This window comes from Erythrolamprus reginae, chromosome 2 (genome assembly GCF_031021105.1).
Source record: "Erythrolamprus reginae isolate rEryReg1 chromosome 2, rEryReg1.hap1, whole genome shotgun sequence".
In the NCBI taxonomy this organism is placed as follows: Eukaryota; Metazoa; Chordata; class Lepidosauria; order Squamata; family Dipsadidae; genus Erythrolamprus; species Erythrolamprus reginae.
Genome location: NC_091951.1, coordinates 296137498 through 296156294, shown reverse-complemented (window position 1 = coordinate 296156294; position 18797 = coordinate 296137498). Strand labels below are relative to the sequence as shown.

Here is an 18797-nt window from a genome sequence, read left to right as displayed (position 1 = left end):
GTGTATTTGTGGTATACAAAGATATAGTCATATTTATATACATGATACTAGCAAAAGAGAAACATTAGGACAGGGACGGAAGGCACTCTGGTGCATTTATGCACGCCCCTTACTGACCTCTTATGAATAGGGAGAGCTTAACAGTCTAAAGGTAAAGTTTTGGGGGGTTAGGTGATGATACTACAGAGTCTGGTAGTGAGTTCCATGCATTAACTACTCGGTTACTAAAGTTGTATTTCCTGCAGTCAAGTTTAGAGTGGTTTACTTTAAGTTTGTATCTGTTGTGTGCTCTTGTGTTGTTGTGGTTGAAGCTGAAGCTGAAGTAGTCATTGACAGGAAGGACATTGTAGCATATGATTTTATGGGCTATGCTTAGGTTGTGTTTAAGGCGATGTAGTTCTAAGCTTCCTAAGTCTAGTTGCGTATTGTATTCTGTTGCGAGTGGAGGGCTCTTCTAGTAAAGTATCTCTGGACATTTTCTAGAGTGTTTATGTCTGAAATGCGGTGTGGGTTTCAGACAGCTGAGCTGTATTCAAGGATTGGTCTGGCAAAAGTTTTGTATGCTCTTGTTAGTAGTGTGAGATTACCGGAACAGAAGCTACGTAGGACTAGGTTAGCAACTCTTGAAGCCTTGTTTGGCTATGTTGTTGCATTGGGCTGTAAGGTCTTGTTTATTCAGGGTTGTCTGTAAGGTCTTGTTTATTCAGCTCGTATTTGATGTTCTGATTCTTTTTGCCAATGTGTAGCACAGAGCCTTTTTTGGTTGAGATTGGGAGTTGCCAGATGTTTGACCATTCAGACACAAAGTCAAGGTCTTTCTGGAGAGTAGCTGTGTTATCGGTAGTGTTGAAAAGTTCTACATCGTTGGCGAAGAGAACACAGTTGCTTGTAATGTGATTGCAAAGGTCATTTATAGAGCATGAAGAGTGTTGGTCCAAGTATGATGCCTTGGGGTACGCCACTCTTAACCGGAACAGGATTAGATATGGCGCTCCCTATTTTGACAACTTGTTGTCTGTTTCATAGGAACACAGTTATCCAACAGAGGTCATTCAAGACAAACCAGCCTTTAAGAGAGAAGATATTATATTTCACTCGATTGAACTGTGGAAGTCTTGGTACTTAGTGAGCTTGGTGGTTTGTTTTCAGTCATTTTATTACTTGATTAAGTAATACCTTGAGTGCTTTCTGTTTATATACATTAGTTTGCTTTGTCAGTTCTGCTGGTGTTTTTTCTCCTTGGTAGTTTCTTGATTAGGTTGTTGTTAACTGCTTCACCTACTTCTATAACAGTTAATTGCAAGTGAGGGTTTGCCTTTGTTTCCTTTTAATTTTTTTTATTGTCTCTTTTGAGTGATGTCTCTTCTATTGAAGCATCAATTACCTTTCCTGAAATTAGAACCATTTCTTTGTTTTCCATAGATTTTGAAAAAGTATTTCATCAATATACAAATCTCTGGCAGTAATTTTAATGTCCCCCTGCTCAACAAATGCTACAAGGAAATTAATTAAATTAATTAATAAATAAAAAAGAATCACCATTCCCTAGAAGACTGTTTTTCTCACTTCATCAACAAAATTATGAACAGCATCTGTCTGTTCACAAGCTTTTTAATGACATATTAAACATCAGTGTCTCCTGATGTATTGAATAAATTGCACAACTAATTAATACAGTATATCACTGACACAAATTGCATAATTTGCATAATATATATGACGATGTTATGTTACACGTGGATGCCTATACTGTAGTTATAAAATGAGTTTCTGGAAACATTTTTTGTGTGTGTAATAGTTGTAGAAGCAAAATTCTCACTTACCGGGTTTATTTTGTGAGGTATTTTAATGTGTTGCAGTGCAATTTTTATCTAATCCTATTGAGAGTAAAAGCAATTTTAAAAGAGAACGTGGACAGAATAGATTAAAAAGGCAATTGCTGGAGCAAAAATGCTTTTATGATTTTTGGTTAACTTTTATACAAAGTATATTGGAAATTTCATTTTCTTCTTTGGTTGGAATAAAAATAATAGTCATTTTTTTAGGCCCACATTTACAGTTAACTTTTATACAAAATTTTTAGAAAGAATAATTGCGTTAATACAACTTTCCCCAAGATAAGTAGATTTTTTTAAAATGTAAGTTTATTTATTTATTTAATTTGATTTTTATGCTGCCCTTCTCCTTAGACTCAGGGCAGCTTACAACATGTTAGCAACAGCACTTTTTAACAGAGCCAGCATGTTGCCCCCACAATCCGGATCCTCATTTTACCCACCCAGATGACTCACCTAGATGGAAGGGTGAGTCAACCTTGAGCCGGTGATGAGATTTGAACTGCTGGCCTGCAGATCTACAGTCAGTTTCAGTTGCCTGCAGTACAGCACTCTACCTGCTGCGCCACTCCGGCTCTTATATACATCATTATAGTTACATCAGCTATATCTTTTTTGAAGACTGTTCAGTAAATGCTGGTACAGCGAAGTCAAATTTTATTCAAAAACTTAAGAATTGAACAAAGGTCACCAGTGTGTGTGTGTGTGTGTGTGTGTGTGTGTGTGTGTGTGTGTGTGGCTCTGAGCAGAGAATTTTTTTTTGTAAGCTAAATGTTGTGAGGTCATAGTTTTTATAGCTCCTACGTAGTGGGCAAATAATTATGGGGAAAATTTTGCTGGTTTATTCTTATTATTTGTATTTCCGTTGTTAAGCTTGAATAGTTTACAATCTTTTCTGTTTCCATGCTGTTGCTATTGTTATTATCAATATTTCCATTAGTATCAGCCTAAATTAATGATGGGTAACCTTTTCCCCCTCGGGTGCCAAAAGCATGCGTGTATTCCCCTACCCAGAATGCAATGTCCTGGTGCATGCATGTGTGACCTCTCCGCACTGCCCCACACCTTCTGCATGTGCACATGAACCCTGAACTCCCCCATCCCGCCATGCATGTCCACACAATGCCCCCTTGCCCTGTTTTGGGCCTGACAGGCCTCTCTCAAGTCTCTGGAGGCCAGAAACTGCGTGTTTCCAGACTTCCGGTAGGCTTGTTTTTTGCCCTACCCAGGCTTCAGAGGCTTTCCTGGAGACTGGGGAGGCCAAAAACAGCATCCCCTTCCCCCTGGAGACCAGAAACAGCCCATTTACTGTATGTTTATTTATTTATTGTAAACTAGGCAAAATAAAATACTTACTTTTACTTATTTACAGATATCCCAATTATGAAACATTTGCTTAAAATTAATCAGTTTCAGGTTCTGATGAGTTCCCAGTCAATATATAGGAAATATTATTGAGTGTGATTTTGTATGTGTTGAAAATACACTGGTGTCCTGTATATGAAGAAGGATGTAAGTAATATAATAATGCTGGGTAATTGTTTTAAATAACATGTATCTCTGAAATGTCCAAATGAAGATCAAATATAAAGTTATGTTAACAAATTAAATGTAACATTTACATAACAAATTATATGAAAAAATTAAATGTTGCATTTATGTATGTTAACAATATTAACTAATTAAATGTAACATATGCATAAAATCTCAAGTCGTTTTCATGCATATGTATACCGTAGTCATATTCCGTCTGCTTCCTTGATTATTCTTTTGCAATACTGTTACATCATTTATTGTACTTTCAAGCATTTTTGAGGCACTTTGATACTTCCCAGTTATGTAAAACTGGCAGTCACTGAGCTTGCATATAAGTTTAGTATATTATATTTAGTATACTTTCTTTTTTGCATTTTGGCACATTCTGTAGAGTTGACGAGAAGGAAAAATAGTTTTTAAAATAACAAATTATCCTCATCAACTATAACCATCTTTAATAGCACAAACTGAAGATATTGTGGAAATTGGAAAGTCCATTTGTCACATATAAGGCTACTTACTTAACCTAATCTCCAAAAATCTTATTTACAATATTTTAACAAAAGCTTTATTCATTCACAGACAGAGAGATGGGCAAAGAAAAAATAATTAAAAGGTACAAACAAATGAATTGTTTATTTAAAAAGCAATGTAAACTTTATGTTTAAAAAATATTTATTTATTTAAGAAAATTTATATGTCTACCTAACTCACTGTCTGTGATACAGACCTTTTTTGCAACTTCTACTTTTTAATCTTATTTTGGACCATGAACTTGTTGACTGGGAGCCCTCCAAATCTTAACAACTTGAAACTCAGAGCACTTTCATATTATCAGAGTTAGATAAAGTAGTAATTATGACATAAAATAAGTATGATCATTCTTAAAATAAATAAATTTCCAATTTCACCTCAAATCAAATCTCACAGGATGATAGCAACTTCAGGTTCTTAAAAATTATCAAGTTTAGTCCTTGGTCACAAAAGTGCCCACTACTGTTTTTATAATATTTAATTTATGTAAGAACATTTATTTAGAATTCCAGGCAATCTGTGATTGCTGATAGAAAGTCAAGAGTCACACAGGGACATGGAAATGTCCCTGTGAATGGGCTCACCATTCATAGATATCCCTCTCACAAACAAGAAATAACAATAAAATTGGTGACAGGAAACAAGAAAGCAACAAGAATCTCCAAATTCCAGTGTTTGATCTATAAACTGGTGGTTTCCATTGCAGAAAAAGAAGAATGTAGAATTGCTGGGAAGGAGAGAGAAATCTACTTTAGTTTTCCCATAGTAATTTGGTTCCAGATTGATTTTCTATCGCTATGCCAAAATAAATAAATAAAAACCCTCAAACCTAGTAAAACTAATAATGTTGAATATCACAATAATCAGCAGTCAGAAGCCAGTTATCTGATCTTCTCTAGCTATCAGATTAGATTTATTATCTGGGTGACAAAAACACACACATTACAGTACTATTTCTGGCTGTCATTATCAATGAAAAATTACTATTTGATTTCCACTAGCAAAAAAATAAATAAATCACAATCTACCTGGTTGTTTTAGCTCTCAGATCACACTCTCTGATCAATGATAGCTTTATACACCATTATCTGCCAGCTCATAGATCTATATTTCTGACTGGCAGCAGAATGTAAGATGACCTTTTTCGTTGTCCTGCACAGTATATAATACTGTAATGGCAAGAGTAACCACTGTAAGATCCATTAAGATTTATAACTGCTTTCTTACAAAGACATAATATTTTTTGCTGGTAATTGATTGATTACCATAGTAGGCCTTGCTATAAAGTAATGGTCAGCTTTCATTTTAAAATAATTTTGTGATCTCTTATTGTTAAGTGCTTGGTAGCAGTCGACAATACAACTATGTATAATTTTAATACTGACATTTATCTTAGAAAATCCAATTTCTCTACAAAAGCATTTATTAAGAATTTTTTCTATCTATTTTTCTAATCATCAAAACTGTATATCATAATTTCATTTTTTCAGTTTCACACAAAAGATCAATAAAGGTTTTCCAGTCAGTAATTTACATGGATGTTGACATTTCTCTGATTAAGAAGTCAATCTGGGTATAATTTTTTAAATTTTTCTCCACCTTAAAAATCAAACATACAGAGATACAAAACACATAATCATTGCCTTATAAAATACATATCTAAAACTTTCTTATCTAGTATATCCTAATGAAGCATCTTGTATTCCTATTTTCAATTAAATTTTCATAAATCCCTCTCTCCAACATTCCATAAACTAAACAAACATGAATATTTAAAAAATGAACAAAAACTTCTTTAACACCTAACAATATCTCTAAGTAAATTTTCTTAAAATCTCCTAACACTCCAACTCTTAAACTATTTAACAAATAACATTAAGTTAAATTAAAAAATTCAAATCATATTTACTTTAAGCATGTGTTATATCATTAATTAGTGCTACCACCAAATCTTTTCTCGTCATCTGGATTATTAATAACTAATATCCAATTCTTTTACATCGTTTCCTAAATATAGTTATTTATTTTAACTATTTTTAATTTCCATCAAATCATAAAACTTTCCCCAAATTTTATAATGATCAAATAAGTCAATCTGACAATCTGAGCAAGTTCCACCATCTTCACAATCTATTTCTCCATTGAAGATAAAGTTTAATACTGTATTTTCACTCAATATTCAACAGTCTTAATTGAAGTTGTCATAATGAAAAACAATATTCCATGGTTATATTTCCCACCTACTTAATCACTGGACCCGAAAAGATTCTCAGGTTTCAATTGTATATTGTATGTAATTGAGTCCATTGAGTCCAAAACTTTATCTGAAGAGCCTTTATACATTCTAAACAGATTTCTGGTTATATGTACTGGAAATGACTGCATGTAGAAATACATTATTTTTTAGAAGCTCTGTTTAAGATTATAACATAATGTGAATTATAGGAACTTAGGATGGTGAACTGATGATCAGCAGGCTCGTATTAGAGACCGAGTTGCTGCAGCGGCATGTTGTGAGCTCCTGTCACATGCTCCAGCTCCTGCTGACGTAGCTATTTGAAAGCAGGGAACCACGATGTCAAGCCAAAGCCATAGTTATGAGTTGTAGACTTTGGCTTGCCATAAGTACTGTGGGAATTGGGGAGTGGTGGTTGCATGAAAGGGACAAATACTAGTCACAACAAATTCTTTCCAGAGGTTCAAAGTCATCCTTTGTTCAGCCGCAGTCAGAAGTGGTGGGAGGATCGTGAACGTTGAAAAAACTGGAGTGATTCATATTATGAACTTGTGAACGTGGGGATAAGGGATGAACCTTAACCTGGGTGGAGAACTGTAGTAAAAGTTAGTATCGGGTTGATTACAGTTTGTAACCATCATGGCTCTCCTAATAAATTGGAACTTGGAAGAAGGCCAAGGCTTGGAATCTGATTTATTTCATGGAAGATCATTGGAACGCTGACACATGAATACATAAATGGGTACCACTTTAGTGGGCAACTTAATGGGCACATGAAAGAGTGTACCCAAGGCAATGGTGATGTCATCATTCATCGTTTCAACCTGGAAGTGCTTCAGGGCTCCTGACACAACCGCAGTAGTACTAGTAATGTGAATTTCAATCTTTTTCAGTCACATGTTGTTTCATTGTTCCATTTGTACATTTCATTAAGATTTTTGATAACATGCTAAAGTAGAATAACACTGTTTTATTTAGTTTATGCATCTAAGTGACTTGGTTATGAAACAGGTCAAACAATGGGATAAATAAACATCACCATTTTGACATTGCTGGCAAATGCTCTGTTTCTTCAGTACTTTTCAGTAAAGGAAACTGATTTAATGATTTTTTAAAAAAATAAAAATTAGATTAAAAATGAATTCAACTAAAACCAACCTAAGGTATTAAAAATCAACAGAATCAATGGGTTATATAGATAGTACAAAAGCTTGATCTTATGACTGATGTTGCTATTCAGACAACATGATAATATGCTAAATTTTTTATCTGTCAGGACAATATGTCTCCCAGACAGATAAATACAATTAATTTTAAAATAAGAAAAATATATACAGAGACACATACAAAGGATTTTTGACAGAAGTTAATTTCCAAAAATTTTACCACTTGGAAAGTTCTTTTCCTTCGCATTCAGGAAATTATCCACATGCTTTAATAGGACTATCAAAAAACCCACACACACTGAAAAGAAAGTAATTCACAGCACATGCTCACATAAGAAATGGGTCAGAGTAAATCCAATATGTGTGATATATTTGAATTCAGCATTTTAAAACATGGTAATTCTCTTTTAGTATAGATGAATTTTCTGAAAAAACTGTATGGAGAGTAAAGGCAAAAGTTTGGAACTCTACTAATATAATTTGTGAATATCAGTTTACACATACATGATACAACCCAATTATCACATTTAAAATCTGGAATCATTCAGCAACAATAAAATAAAAATAAAAGTAGTACAGAAAAACTGCACTATAAAAACAGTTTTTAAACATATGTTAGTTTCATCTTGAAAAAATTTAAAGTTATTTGTTTTAAGTAACTATATATATATATATATATATATATATATATATATATATATATATATATATATATATATATATATAACATGCTTTGTTTTAGACTCAGATTGTTGCCATTTATGGTGTTTCAATATTTTACTATTTATTTTCCACTAAACATTCTTTAGAAAATTAAAGCCATTATGGATATGCAGACACACAGAGTTGAGAGCCAATTTTTCAAATATATGTCAAGTTTAATATTCTGTTTTTATGCAAATATTCTCTGCATGTCCCACTGCAAAAGACAATGCAATGCCAGAACAAAATTGGATCCTGATCCAAGTAAACATGTTTTTATTAATTGGTCCCACATAGAAATATTTCTGAATGATCTACTCGTTTTTGAAAACATAAACAAATCCTGATTGATTTTTCACAGTAATTTCTAGGAAAACAAACACAAATCAAATGTCAAGCAGTTTTTTTTAAATGTTATAATCAAGTTGTTGCTTGTATAATTATAGAAGTCAATCATATATCATGGTGAAGGGAACAGACTATTAAAACTTACACAAAAGGTTATTGGCCTTCATGTTTTGTTACTTGCTGTGCTGTCTCTTCTTGGTTGTATCTATCCATACTCTTAGATTTGGTAGGAGAAAATGACCCAGGTCCCCTAAAACACGATGGATTATTATCCAGTAGGACCCATATAGAGAGTATTTTCTATTGTGGCATTCACTCTCTGGAATATCATTCACCAAGAGATCACATTTGGCCATTCCTATTAGTCTTTCAAAAGGCATCAAAACTCTTTTCCCCCCAAAAAAAGTCCTGGGTCCCAGATATCTGACTGACCTGTGTCATGGCTATTTTAATTGTCGTTGCTTGTTTTTTGCTTGGTTGCCACGTGTGTTATTTTGCTATATACAGTCATGTATTTGAGATGACCAGCCACACAAACTGAATAATATACCATGGAAATATAAGAACACTCCTTGCCTACGTTCACAAAATTCACTGAAAATATATTTTCTAGAATTCCCAATCAGCATATGATTGATATTCCCCACACATCTAGAAAGTTGCAGATTGAAGAAAGCTAGAATAAGCTATACAGTTGCCTAGTAATTTATGACAATTACAGTAATTGATTGTATTATTTTTGTTGCCTTCAAGTCAGTCAACATCTACATCTATGTGGGTATTTGCATCTACTGTACCGAGACAAGTTCTTACAGTTTTCATGAAAACATTTTCCAAAAATGGCAGGTCACTGTTTTCTTACTAGGGGACTGAGAAAGAGTGACCAAAGTCATACAGTTAGCTTCCACATTTAAGGCCAGACTACAATTTAGGTTCCCCTGCTTTAACCACTAGATCAAACTGGCATTATTGAAATTACATTCTTTTTTTTTGGGGGGGGGGGAGGGGAGAAATGTAAGTTTAAAAAGTCAACGAACTCTGAAAAAACCACTGTTGATGGGACGTAGCATTTGTATTTAATAGAAATAAATCTTAAATATGTTTATAATGTAATTAAGACCTTATTTAAATATAATATAGAATTTCTAAATTTAAAAATATGAATTTTACAACACGTTTAACATAATAACTCTGGCTTTGCTTGCAGTGAAACGTAACATTAGCAATGGCTTTTTTATACAGCAAGAAAGCAGTAAAACAAGAGGCTTAAATGATACTGCCTATATACACTTATGCCCTCTGCCAGTCACTTAGAAAAATACACTTCATTAAGACAATGAGCATTCAAACAGAAAAAAACCTGAAAAACGTGAAATGAATGAGATTCAACTGAAGCAATTCAAAGGAGTACATCAACGACTCATGTTGTAGTACAGTCTTGTGGAATAATTCTCACAAAAGGCAAGAAGTTTATTATTATTATTAAAGTGTTATTTTTCCTCATTATTAAGCAAAGGAATCTTTCATACATTTCTTCCATTTATTTTCATAATACTTGAAAGAGTTGAAAGGCCACTGTGCAATTATGCAATGAAGTGTGACTGATGTACAATGTACATCAATTGTCAAATTTTATACTCCCGCTTTTATATTAAATAGAAATTATTTGAGATGCATTCCCATAGAAACCATGCAGTAATTTGTAGACATGAAAAGGGGTCCTAATATGAGCATTCCTAAAAATAAACCTCTGGTTACTCTTTTGTTTAAATTAAAGCAATCTCGTAATAATCACTTACACAGCAGTTTTTTGAGGGGAAAAGAAAGGGAAAAAACCAAACATGTAGCCATCTTGACACATGTTGAAACCAATTTGCTACCGGATTCCTTTCTGCAACATTGTGCTGTGTATCCCCACAACAAGACACAACCAAGAGCTCCCTCAATTTCAGATCACATGGGCACTGCTCCAACAGAAATACCTGATGCAGAATGTGACCACTGTCCCATGTCAGGTTTAGGATGATCTGATATAGACCCATGACTGTCATAATAACCATGAAGTCAAGCTACTTCAATTACTAAGAGAGGGAGGTTGTAGTTCCTTAGAAGCATACATCTGGGGAACTCTACTATCAGCCCAAAAATAGAGTCAGTGAGGTTCCTTTGCAGCTGGGATGCTGGTACTACAGCAACAATTCCAACCAATCCCTACTCATAACAATCCCAATGATCCCTACAGAAACAAATGGGACTGCTGAAACTGCCATTGTAATTTAACAAAGTCACACCTTATTACAGAGTTCCCAGCTGTAATTATCATTGGTAACCAAAGCATATCAATATTCAGGAAAGCTCTTCCTTAGATAGACAGATACCAACAACATATGTAGACTCTTCCATGGCCCCCAGGGCTCAATCCGCACGGGGTTAAAACTGGCACCTCAGTTATTCAGAATTTTGATAGAGAAAATATAAGCAAACTGCCAGTTAAATCTAGAAATATGTGTTAACAAAGTTTGTCTGGACAAAGTGAAAATACATGTTTAATACTCCATCTATGCTATACCATTGTTCTATCTATTGTGGTCCCACAACATGATAAGCATAGCCCTAACTAGCAAAATCTAGTCAGAGCTAGGTTTTGTATGTGTATGTGTCATGCACATACACTGATGAGACAACTGCCTTCAGTTCCTAAAAGTGAACTAGAATGAAGGATAGGATGCAAGAAATGCCTTGTTCATGAAATAGTAAGTAAGTGATTAAGTGACGTAATACGCAAAAGAGAGATTGAACAACATTCTAATGTATCTTTTCAGATAGAGTTGCTTTAATGAACTTTGCCCTTTATATGAATTTATATGGTTACCTATGATTAGATTATCATCATTATTTCCATTTATAAGATGATGATAATAATAATAATAATAATAATAATAATAATAATAACAACAACAACAACAACACTTACTCAGCTCTTGAAAACACTTTACCTTGCCTAATGCTATCTTGGGAATTCTGAGAACTGACGTTCACGCATTTTAAAACTGCTGAGATTGAGAATTCTGCCTTACCTGAGATTATAGAATTAACATCTCTTTGACCTCTCTTCTATAAACTGGTTGTAATCTAATAACTCAGTTGGTTTTAACTGATGTTTTGTTGTTAAAAACATCTTTAGAATATATCTCTAGTCACCTATTTCCATTTGTCATATTTAATATTATGTCCTTGACAAAGAAGACACATTCATTCTGTCTTTTTTTATTGTTGCCATTATCAAAACACTGCTAAACAATTGTTCAATCTGCTCATTTCAGGACAAATTTTTTTTTGGCCTAATCTAGTTCTTTGTAGAGAGATTTATTATATTTACATATCGAGCATTTGTAGAGAAAGTAAATAAACACTGATATTTTAAAAGTAAAATGAAATATTAAATAATGGAATGGATTAATTTCTGTATGATGTTCATGCTGCTCCTTCATGCTGGGCATGCTGCCCCGTTTAAATTTATTTTTTTCAAACACCAATGATATAATTATAAAAATAAAATTAAGATTAAATAAAATTAAAATCATATGCATGATAGTATTTAAAGAATTGAATCTGAAAAAGTGGTACTTACAGTGTTGGCAAGTTCTAGATAACTTCCTCCGACTGAATTGCTTAGATTGGTGGCCTGTGTAAGCAATCTTTGAAGGGCAACTTGTTGATTCATACTATTCCCACCATATTCAAATGGCTTTTGTAAAGTTGAACAGCTATACAAATCAGGTCTTTGAAGATCTCTAGCTCCAGAATCATATTCCCAACTCTCTCTAGCTCCAGAGAAGGCACCTGGATAGAAATGTATATTTATTTTTAAAGAGTAATAGATAATTCCATACAAATATCTTCTGATTTTTGTAGTCTTTTTGTACTGGTTCCCCTTTGTCTCCATACGCACAGAGCAACTAGGCATTGATCTGAATGAAGAATAATTTATTCACACCTAGATTTCTAAATTCAAGAGGTTAATACTAGCTATCCTTGATAAATCAGATTATGAGATTTTTAAAAAAACCCATGCTTTAAAAAAAACAAATCTTCAAATACAAGTACACAATTATATAACCAATTCCAGTTGCATATTAAATGCACATCATTCCCTATCTTAAAAATTGGTGAAAAATAAATCAGTGCATAAATGTTGAACTGTTCTACCTTATTAATATTTATTTAAAAGGATCAAGGTTATTTTCAGCAGACTGGTCAGCATAGTAATGAATTCTGGGAATTATAGGTCAGAAACATCTGGAGCGGCACAGGTTTCCAATTTTCCATAATAATAGCTACAAAGCTTTGGCAATCTGTTTTTAGAGACAGCTGAATAGAAAAACATTCCAATTCCCAGATATTTTGAGAAAGATTACTTGACATGATAATCAAATAATCAAGAAAAATATTATGCATTTATTTTGTTTTTTGGCTGCTCTAACCTACAGCTCTGTCACCAGAAAGCTAATGAGCCCTTTGTAACCCCTCCATTGAGATATCTTAGCTCTAGTTATTTATGTATTTACATATACATCTCAGGTCATTTACAAGCTGGCCTTTGAAGGCTGTTCAGAAATTGGGAATGTTCTTTTCTTCCACCTTACATTTCTTCTGGTTGCAAGGATTACCCCTCTGATGCTTTTCTCTGCGCTATTTCATCTTCTGAAAATAGTAAATAGGCTTGTTCAAATCTTTCACAATAATTCACGGAATAACCTATCTATTTTGAAATGGTAAAATAACTATGGTTCTCCCCCCAGCCCTGCAGTGTTGCTTTGGAGACTACTCCTAACTGTCTCTGCAATAGAAGTACAGTGGTACCTCTACTTAAGAACTTAATTCATTCCGTGACTCGGTTCTTAAGTAGAAACGTTTATAAGTAGAAGCAATTTTTCCCATAGGAATCAATGTTAAAAGCAAATAATGTGTGCAAACCCATTAGGAAAGAAATAAAAGCTTGGAATTTGGGTGGGAGGAGGAGGAGGAAGAAAAGGAGGACAGTTGCTGCTGAAGGAAGAAGGTGAGGTGAGAGGAATAAAAAAAATCCAAAACTTTAAGGCTTAAAAAAAAAAAGAGGGACTCTGAGACGGTGAGGAGCACATGTCTCCCATATACCCGGCACAAGGCTGCCTCCCATACACTGTGCCAGAGAGAAATCCAGGTGGGCGAGAGTAGGAACTTCCTGCTCCTTTGTCCGAAAGGCGGCTGCGGTGGCTGCTGCTTCCTTTTCCTTCCCATGCTGAAGGGCTCCCCTCTTCTCTCGCTCCCTCACTTTGTAGCCGGCGCCTTTCCTTCACTGTGGTGATTCCTCGTTTTGGCTGGTGCCAAGTTGATCCAACCAGGGCAAAGCGCCCCCTTTTGCCTTTCCCCACCCAGACGCTCTGGGAGGCAACCTAGCGCTGGGTGTATGGGAGGCAACGCGAGGGAGTCACCACAGCGAAGTGGTTTATTCCCTCTTCAAGCGCCCAGAGAAAGAAAACGCTCCATTCACTCTGGGCTTCCAAAGCCTCCTTAAGCGTCACCGAAAGACTCTTCTGGCAGCCCAGAAAAGCCTGAGATGTCCTGGATTAAAGGGTAAATGGAAAGAAACTGGCCAGGTCTTGGTGCCACTCCCAAATTTCCTGGGAAATTTTTCCGGGCTTGGGTTCTTAAGTAGAAAATGGTTCTTAAGAAGAGGTAAAAAAATCTTGAACACCCGATACTTATCTAGAAAAGTACTTAAGTAGAGCCGTTCTTAGGTAGAGGTACCACTGTACCCTGTTTTCCCCAAAATAAGACATTCCCTGATAATAAGCCTAATCAGGTTTTGAGTGTACGGCAATAAGGCTAAGCATATTTCAGGATTCAAACAAATATAAATCAGGTCTTATTTTCAGGGAAACATGGAAGCTCCCAAAGCAGTTTCTTGAGTCTGGAAAAAGAAATGGCAATTTAACTATTAGAAAGGAGATGCTATGTATGTAGCTCCATATGTTCTCCATACATTCCATCATTTTTGAAGGATAAAATTGTAATTAGATACAATTAGAGCTTCTTCATTATACCACTTGATCTCAGATTTCTAAGTGATGTTGATTTTATTCTTATATTATTTATTTTTTTGTCAAAACATATGCAAGATAATGGGTGGGCTGCTCCCCGGATGGGGAGAAACGCAGTGAGGTAGCAAAAATGGAGCTCCACCCCAGAGCACCCAATTTGCATTGAAAGATGTTGAAAGAAAATGCAGGGCGACATTTTAATATTGTCAGAGAAAAAGTTATGCAAGATTAGGTTAACAACTCTTAGTGCCTTTTTGGCAATGTTGTTACAATGGGTTCTGGCACTTAGGCCATTAGATAGGTGTACTCCAAGGACCTTAACAGAGTGAGGATCATCTGCAAGTTGCATCCTCCAAGTTTGTATTTTGTGTTCCGATTCTTTTTGCCAATGTGTAAGATGGAACATTTATTGGTTGAGATTTGAAGTTGCCAGTTATCAGACCATTGTGATACATGGTCTAGGTCTTTTTGAAGGGTAGAAGTATTGTTGGTGGTGTTGAATAGTTTAACATCATCAGCAAAGAGAATGCAATTACTTATAATATGATCACTAAGGTTGTTTATGTAAAGAATGAATAGTGTTGGTCCTATAACGTTGCCTTAGGGTAGGGACACCACTGTTGATAGGTGCAGGATTTGATAGGGCACTCCCTATTTTAACCATTTGTTGACTGTTTGACCAAAACACAGTTATCCAATCATGAAGGGGACCAGAGATGCCATAGGATTTTAGTTTTCAAAGTAGTTTTTTGTGTACAGTACTACTAAATCAAGGGGTTTACAAAAGTCTATGTAAATTGCATCTATTGATTCACCTTGAGTTGTGAAGTCCATATGTTTTTGCAGTGTAGGAGTTGCAACTTAGTGGATAATTTTTTCTGAAATCAAATTGTTTGTTAGACAGTAGGTTGTTAGTTTCTAGGTGAAGGATGATGGATTGATTTATGATTAGCATTAGCAATAGCATTTAGATTTATATATCACTTCACAGTGCTTTACAGCCCTTTCTAAGTAGCTTACAGAGAGTAAGCATATTGCCCCCAACAATCTGGCTCCTCATTTTACCAACTTTGGAACATGGAAGGCTGATTCAACCTTGAACATACTGAGATTTGATCTGCCAAACTGCTGACAGCTGGTGATCAGCAGAAGTAGCTTGCAGTGCTGCACTTTAACCAGTGCTGCACTTTAACCAGTGCTGCACTTCAGCCTTGATGGTGATCAAGGCTCTTATTGAGTCCATGACTTTGCAGGTGACACAACATAAAGGGATTGGTCTGTAATTTTCAACATGTCTTGAATCTCCTTTTTTGAAGATAGTGATAACCGTGGCTAGTGACCTTAAGTTGGGCCAGAGACTAGTCTGAAGGATTTTTGAAAAATTATGCTTAGAGGTATGGTTGTGGAGAGATTTTCTAAGAAATATGCACTAGACCATCATGTCCAATGGATAGAGATGGTTTTCAGTTACATAATGCTTTTCCAATATTATCTTCTGTAAAATCGATTTGTGTTATATTGTTGCAATTGTTTGGGGTGCGATTAGGAAATATTGGGCATGAGCCATTAATGTTTTCAAAGACGGAGCCGAAGAATGTGTTAAAGAGGTTGGCTTTAACAGCTTCATCATTATATTCTTTACCATTTGGTCCTTTGAGGGGTGGGATGGATCTCCAGTCTTTGAGTTTGTTGTTTACAAAGTTGTCTTTAATTGGTGGCATAGATTTTTGCTTTTAAAGTTACAAACCTAGGGCAGTTTTGTTTTTCATCAAAGAGATCTTTTTTTGGATTGGAGTTTCCTTATCTTTATGGCTGTTGTTTATGCCAGGTGATCATATTTTTATTCATCCAACCCTTTTAATTATGTAAGAGTAAATCAGATTTCAAGCAGTTCTTTTCTAACTGCTTAGCTTTGATTTGCATTATTATACTATTTTAATTTTCAAGCAACTCTCAGTTAACAAACACTTACAGTATATATAGTATATTGCTAAAAACTCATTATTTGAAACTAGGATATAGGATCCAAAATCAATTACTGTATATTTTAATATGCAAAGATGGAAGACAAACATATTTAGTCTTGTTGTAAAATTTTATGCTGCATCTTCTCTACTCATAACTACCATAATACCCATTTAATTACATCGGCATCTGAACAATTGAACAACAGCTGCAGCACATTGAGCTGAAGCAGGAGTTAAAGGCCAAAATCTTTATTGAATTCTATGCATAATGGTTATTTTGCTTCACATAATGTTAATTACTTTCAACTACAGCTGCACTGATGCATCAATAAAATACAATTTACTCAAAGTGTATTCATTGAAAAATATGTAACTGCTGAAAAAGAAACCAACACAATACAAAAGTAAAACTATGGCTACTGTTCTTGATTCTACAAGGACTCTACAAGAAAGTATTAGAAATGTTGGCTTTGTAGTTGCATTGAACCCACACTGTTTCACTGAACATTTCAATGTGCAATTGTTGAAATAAATGAAAGATAGGCTTTCCCAATAACTTAACTATTGCATAAAATAGGAAAAATGTCTCAGATTCATTCAGAATATGGTAATGGAGGTATGTGAGTTTCTTCTGTCTATTCTTCTTTTCTTGGGGCAGTATCATCTTAAATTTACTATAGCTTTACTTTCAGATAAATATTATTTCTATCATATTGGATAAGAAAATAATTCTCTTCAAATTATGAAAAATATCTTCAAAATTATTTATGACGTTATGTAAAATAAAACTAATATTTTACCAGTAAACTTGGCAGCTCTTTCATTTCATCTGTTGTAAAAATATTGCAGAAAGTAAATTATTGGGTGCACATAGATTACATAATGATAAAAGATGAGATAGATTGTTACTTTTTCACAAACAATTTATGAATTATTGTATCAGTTCTCACTATGGACAGAAGCTAGGTATTTACTTTAAGTGCTGGTTACCTATAATTCAGTACTTTCCAGAAAGGTAGAACGTATGTCCAGCCCGAAAAAGAACACTGGTCTTACCCAGGGGTTGGCAACCCGCAGTTCTGGAGCCGCATATGTCTCTTTGAACCCTCTATTGTGGTTCCCTCACTGGCTGGCCCCGCTCCTTGCCCTTCCTCCCTCACCTGGCCTGAGAAGGTAAGGCTGACCGGAATGGAGAAGCAGCCAGGGCTGATTGAGGAATGATTGCCATGCCCGGCGGAGGCTTCTCTTCGGGCAATCGTTCTTCCCCTCGCAACTCCCTGACTGGCTGTGGCGAGGCTAGGAGACTCGCACATGTGAGGAGACTCTCCTCAAGTCTGCGCCAAAGCGCAGCAAAGGAACATACAGAGGGTGGCCGGGCGCTCGCTTAAGGAGGGTCTTAAGGCCATCGCCTTGCCACGTCCACACCCTCCCCCATAACTCTTTGGACAAGCAGGGAGAGCATAAGCTCCAGTCTGAAGTGACAGGAAGCGAAGGTTGTCTTTGCTCCTGCATTAAAACTACAGTGAATCTCCTCCCCCTCCTTCTCCTCCGTTGCAAGGGGGGGCACAGCAAGATGATGCCTGAATCTTTAGGGCAGGAGAGAAGTGGCCCTGTATCTGCCTTCATGCCACATTTACGCGTAAGGCAGCTTTAGCTTCCTGCAGCTTCGGGCTGGAGCTTATGCCTTCCCCACTCGGCTGAAGAGCTGCGGTAGGGGACAGGGCAAGGCGATGGCCAGATCCTTAGGGCAGGAGAGAAGCTGCATCCTTTTGTGTCCTGATAAGTAAAATATGTCATTAATTTCATGCTGCCTCCTTTGTCTCATTTCATCACCCGGTTTACACATACAGTGGTACCTCGTCTTACGAACGCCTCTTCATACAAACTTTTCGAGATATGAACCCGGTGTTTAAAATTTGTTTGCCTCTTCTTAAGAACCATTTTCACCTTACAAACTTGAGCCCGGGTGCGTGGGCTCTCTTACTGCGAGTGCGCTCTCTTACTCCTGCAGGGATTCCCCTGCCTTGTGACTGTCACTGCTGGGATTTCCCATTTGCTTGCCGCCCCGCCGGGATTCCCCGTCTCCTTTTGCTTGCACTGGTAGTCCCGAGGCAGGGAATCCCAGCCATGGCAAGGACCCACGCTTCGGCCTCAGACAAGGCTCCCTGGCTCTCCCTGGGTCGCCCCGTTGCCTTAAAGCAGCGAAGCCCCCCGCTGTCGCTTTTGCTTAGGAGCCGCCTCCTGCTCGCTTCCTCTCGCTTGTTCCACCACGGCTCTTCCCCCCCGCGGAGGACCGGGCAAAAGTGGCAGCGGGGGGCTTCACTGCTTTAAGGCGATGGGGCGACCCAGGGAGAGCCAGGGAGCCTTGTCTGAGGCCAAAGCGCTGGTCT

General features: G+C 36.1%; 1 protein-coding gene across 1 annotated transcript in view; it reads right to left on the bottom strand.

Annotated features, from left to right (window-relative positions):
* MCC (MCC regulator of WNT signaling pathway) overlaps positions 1-18797 on the bottom strand; it is a 227216-nt gene that overhangs the window by 189640 nt on the left and 18779 nt on the right. The window contains exon 3 of the mRNA XM_070742893.1: positions 11989-12200. Within this exon, the coding sequence (XP_070598994.1) occupies positions 11989-12200 (212 nt within the window). The remainder of the gene's footprint in view (positions 1-11988; positions 12201-18797) is intronic.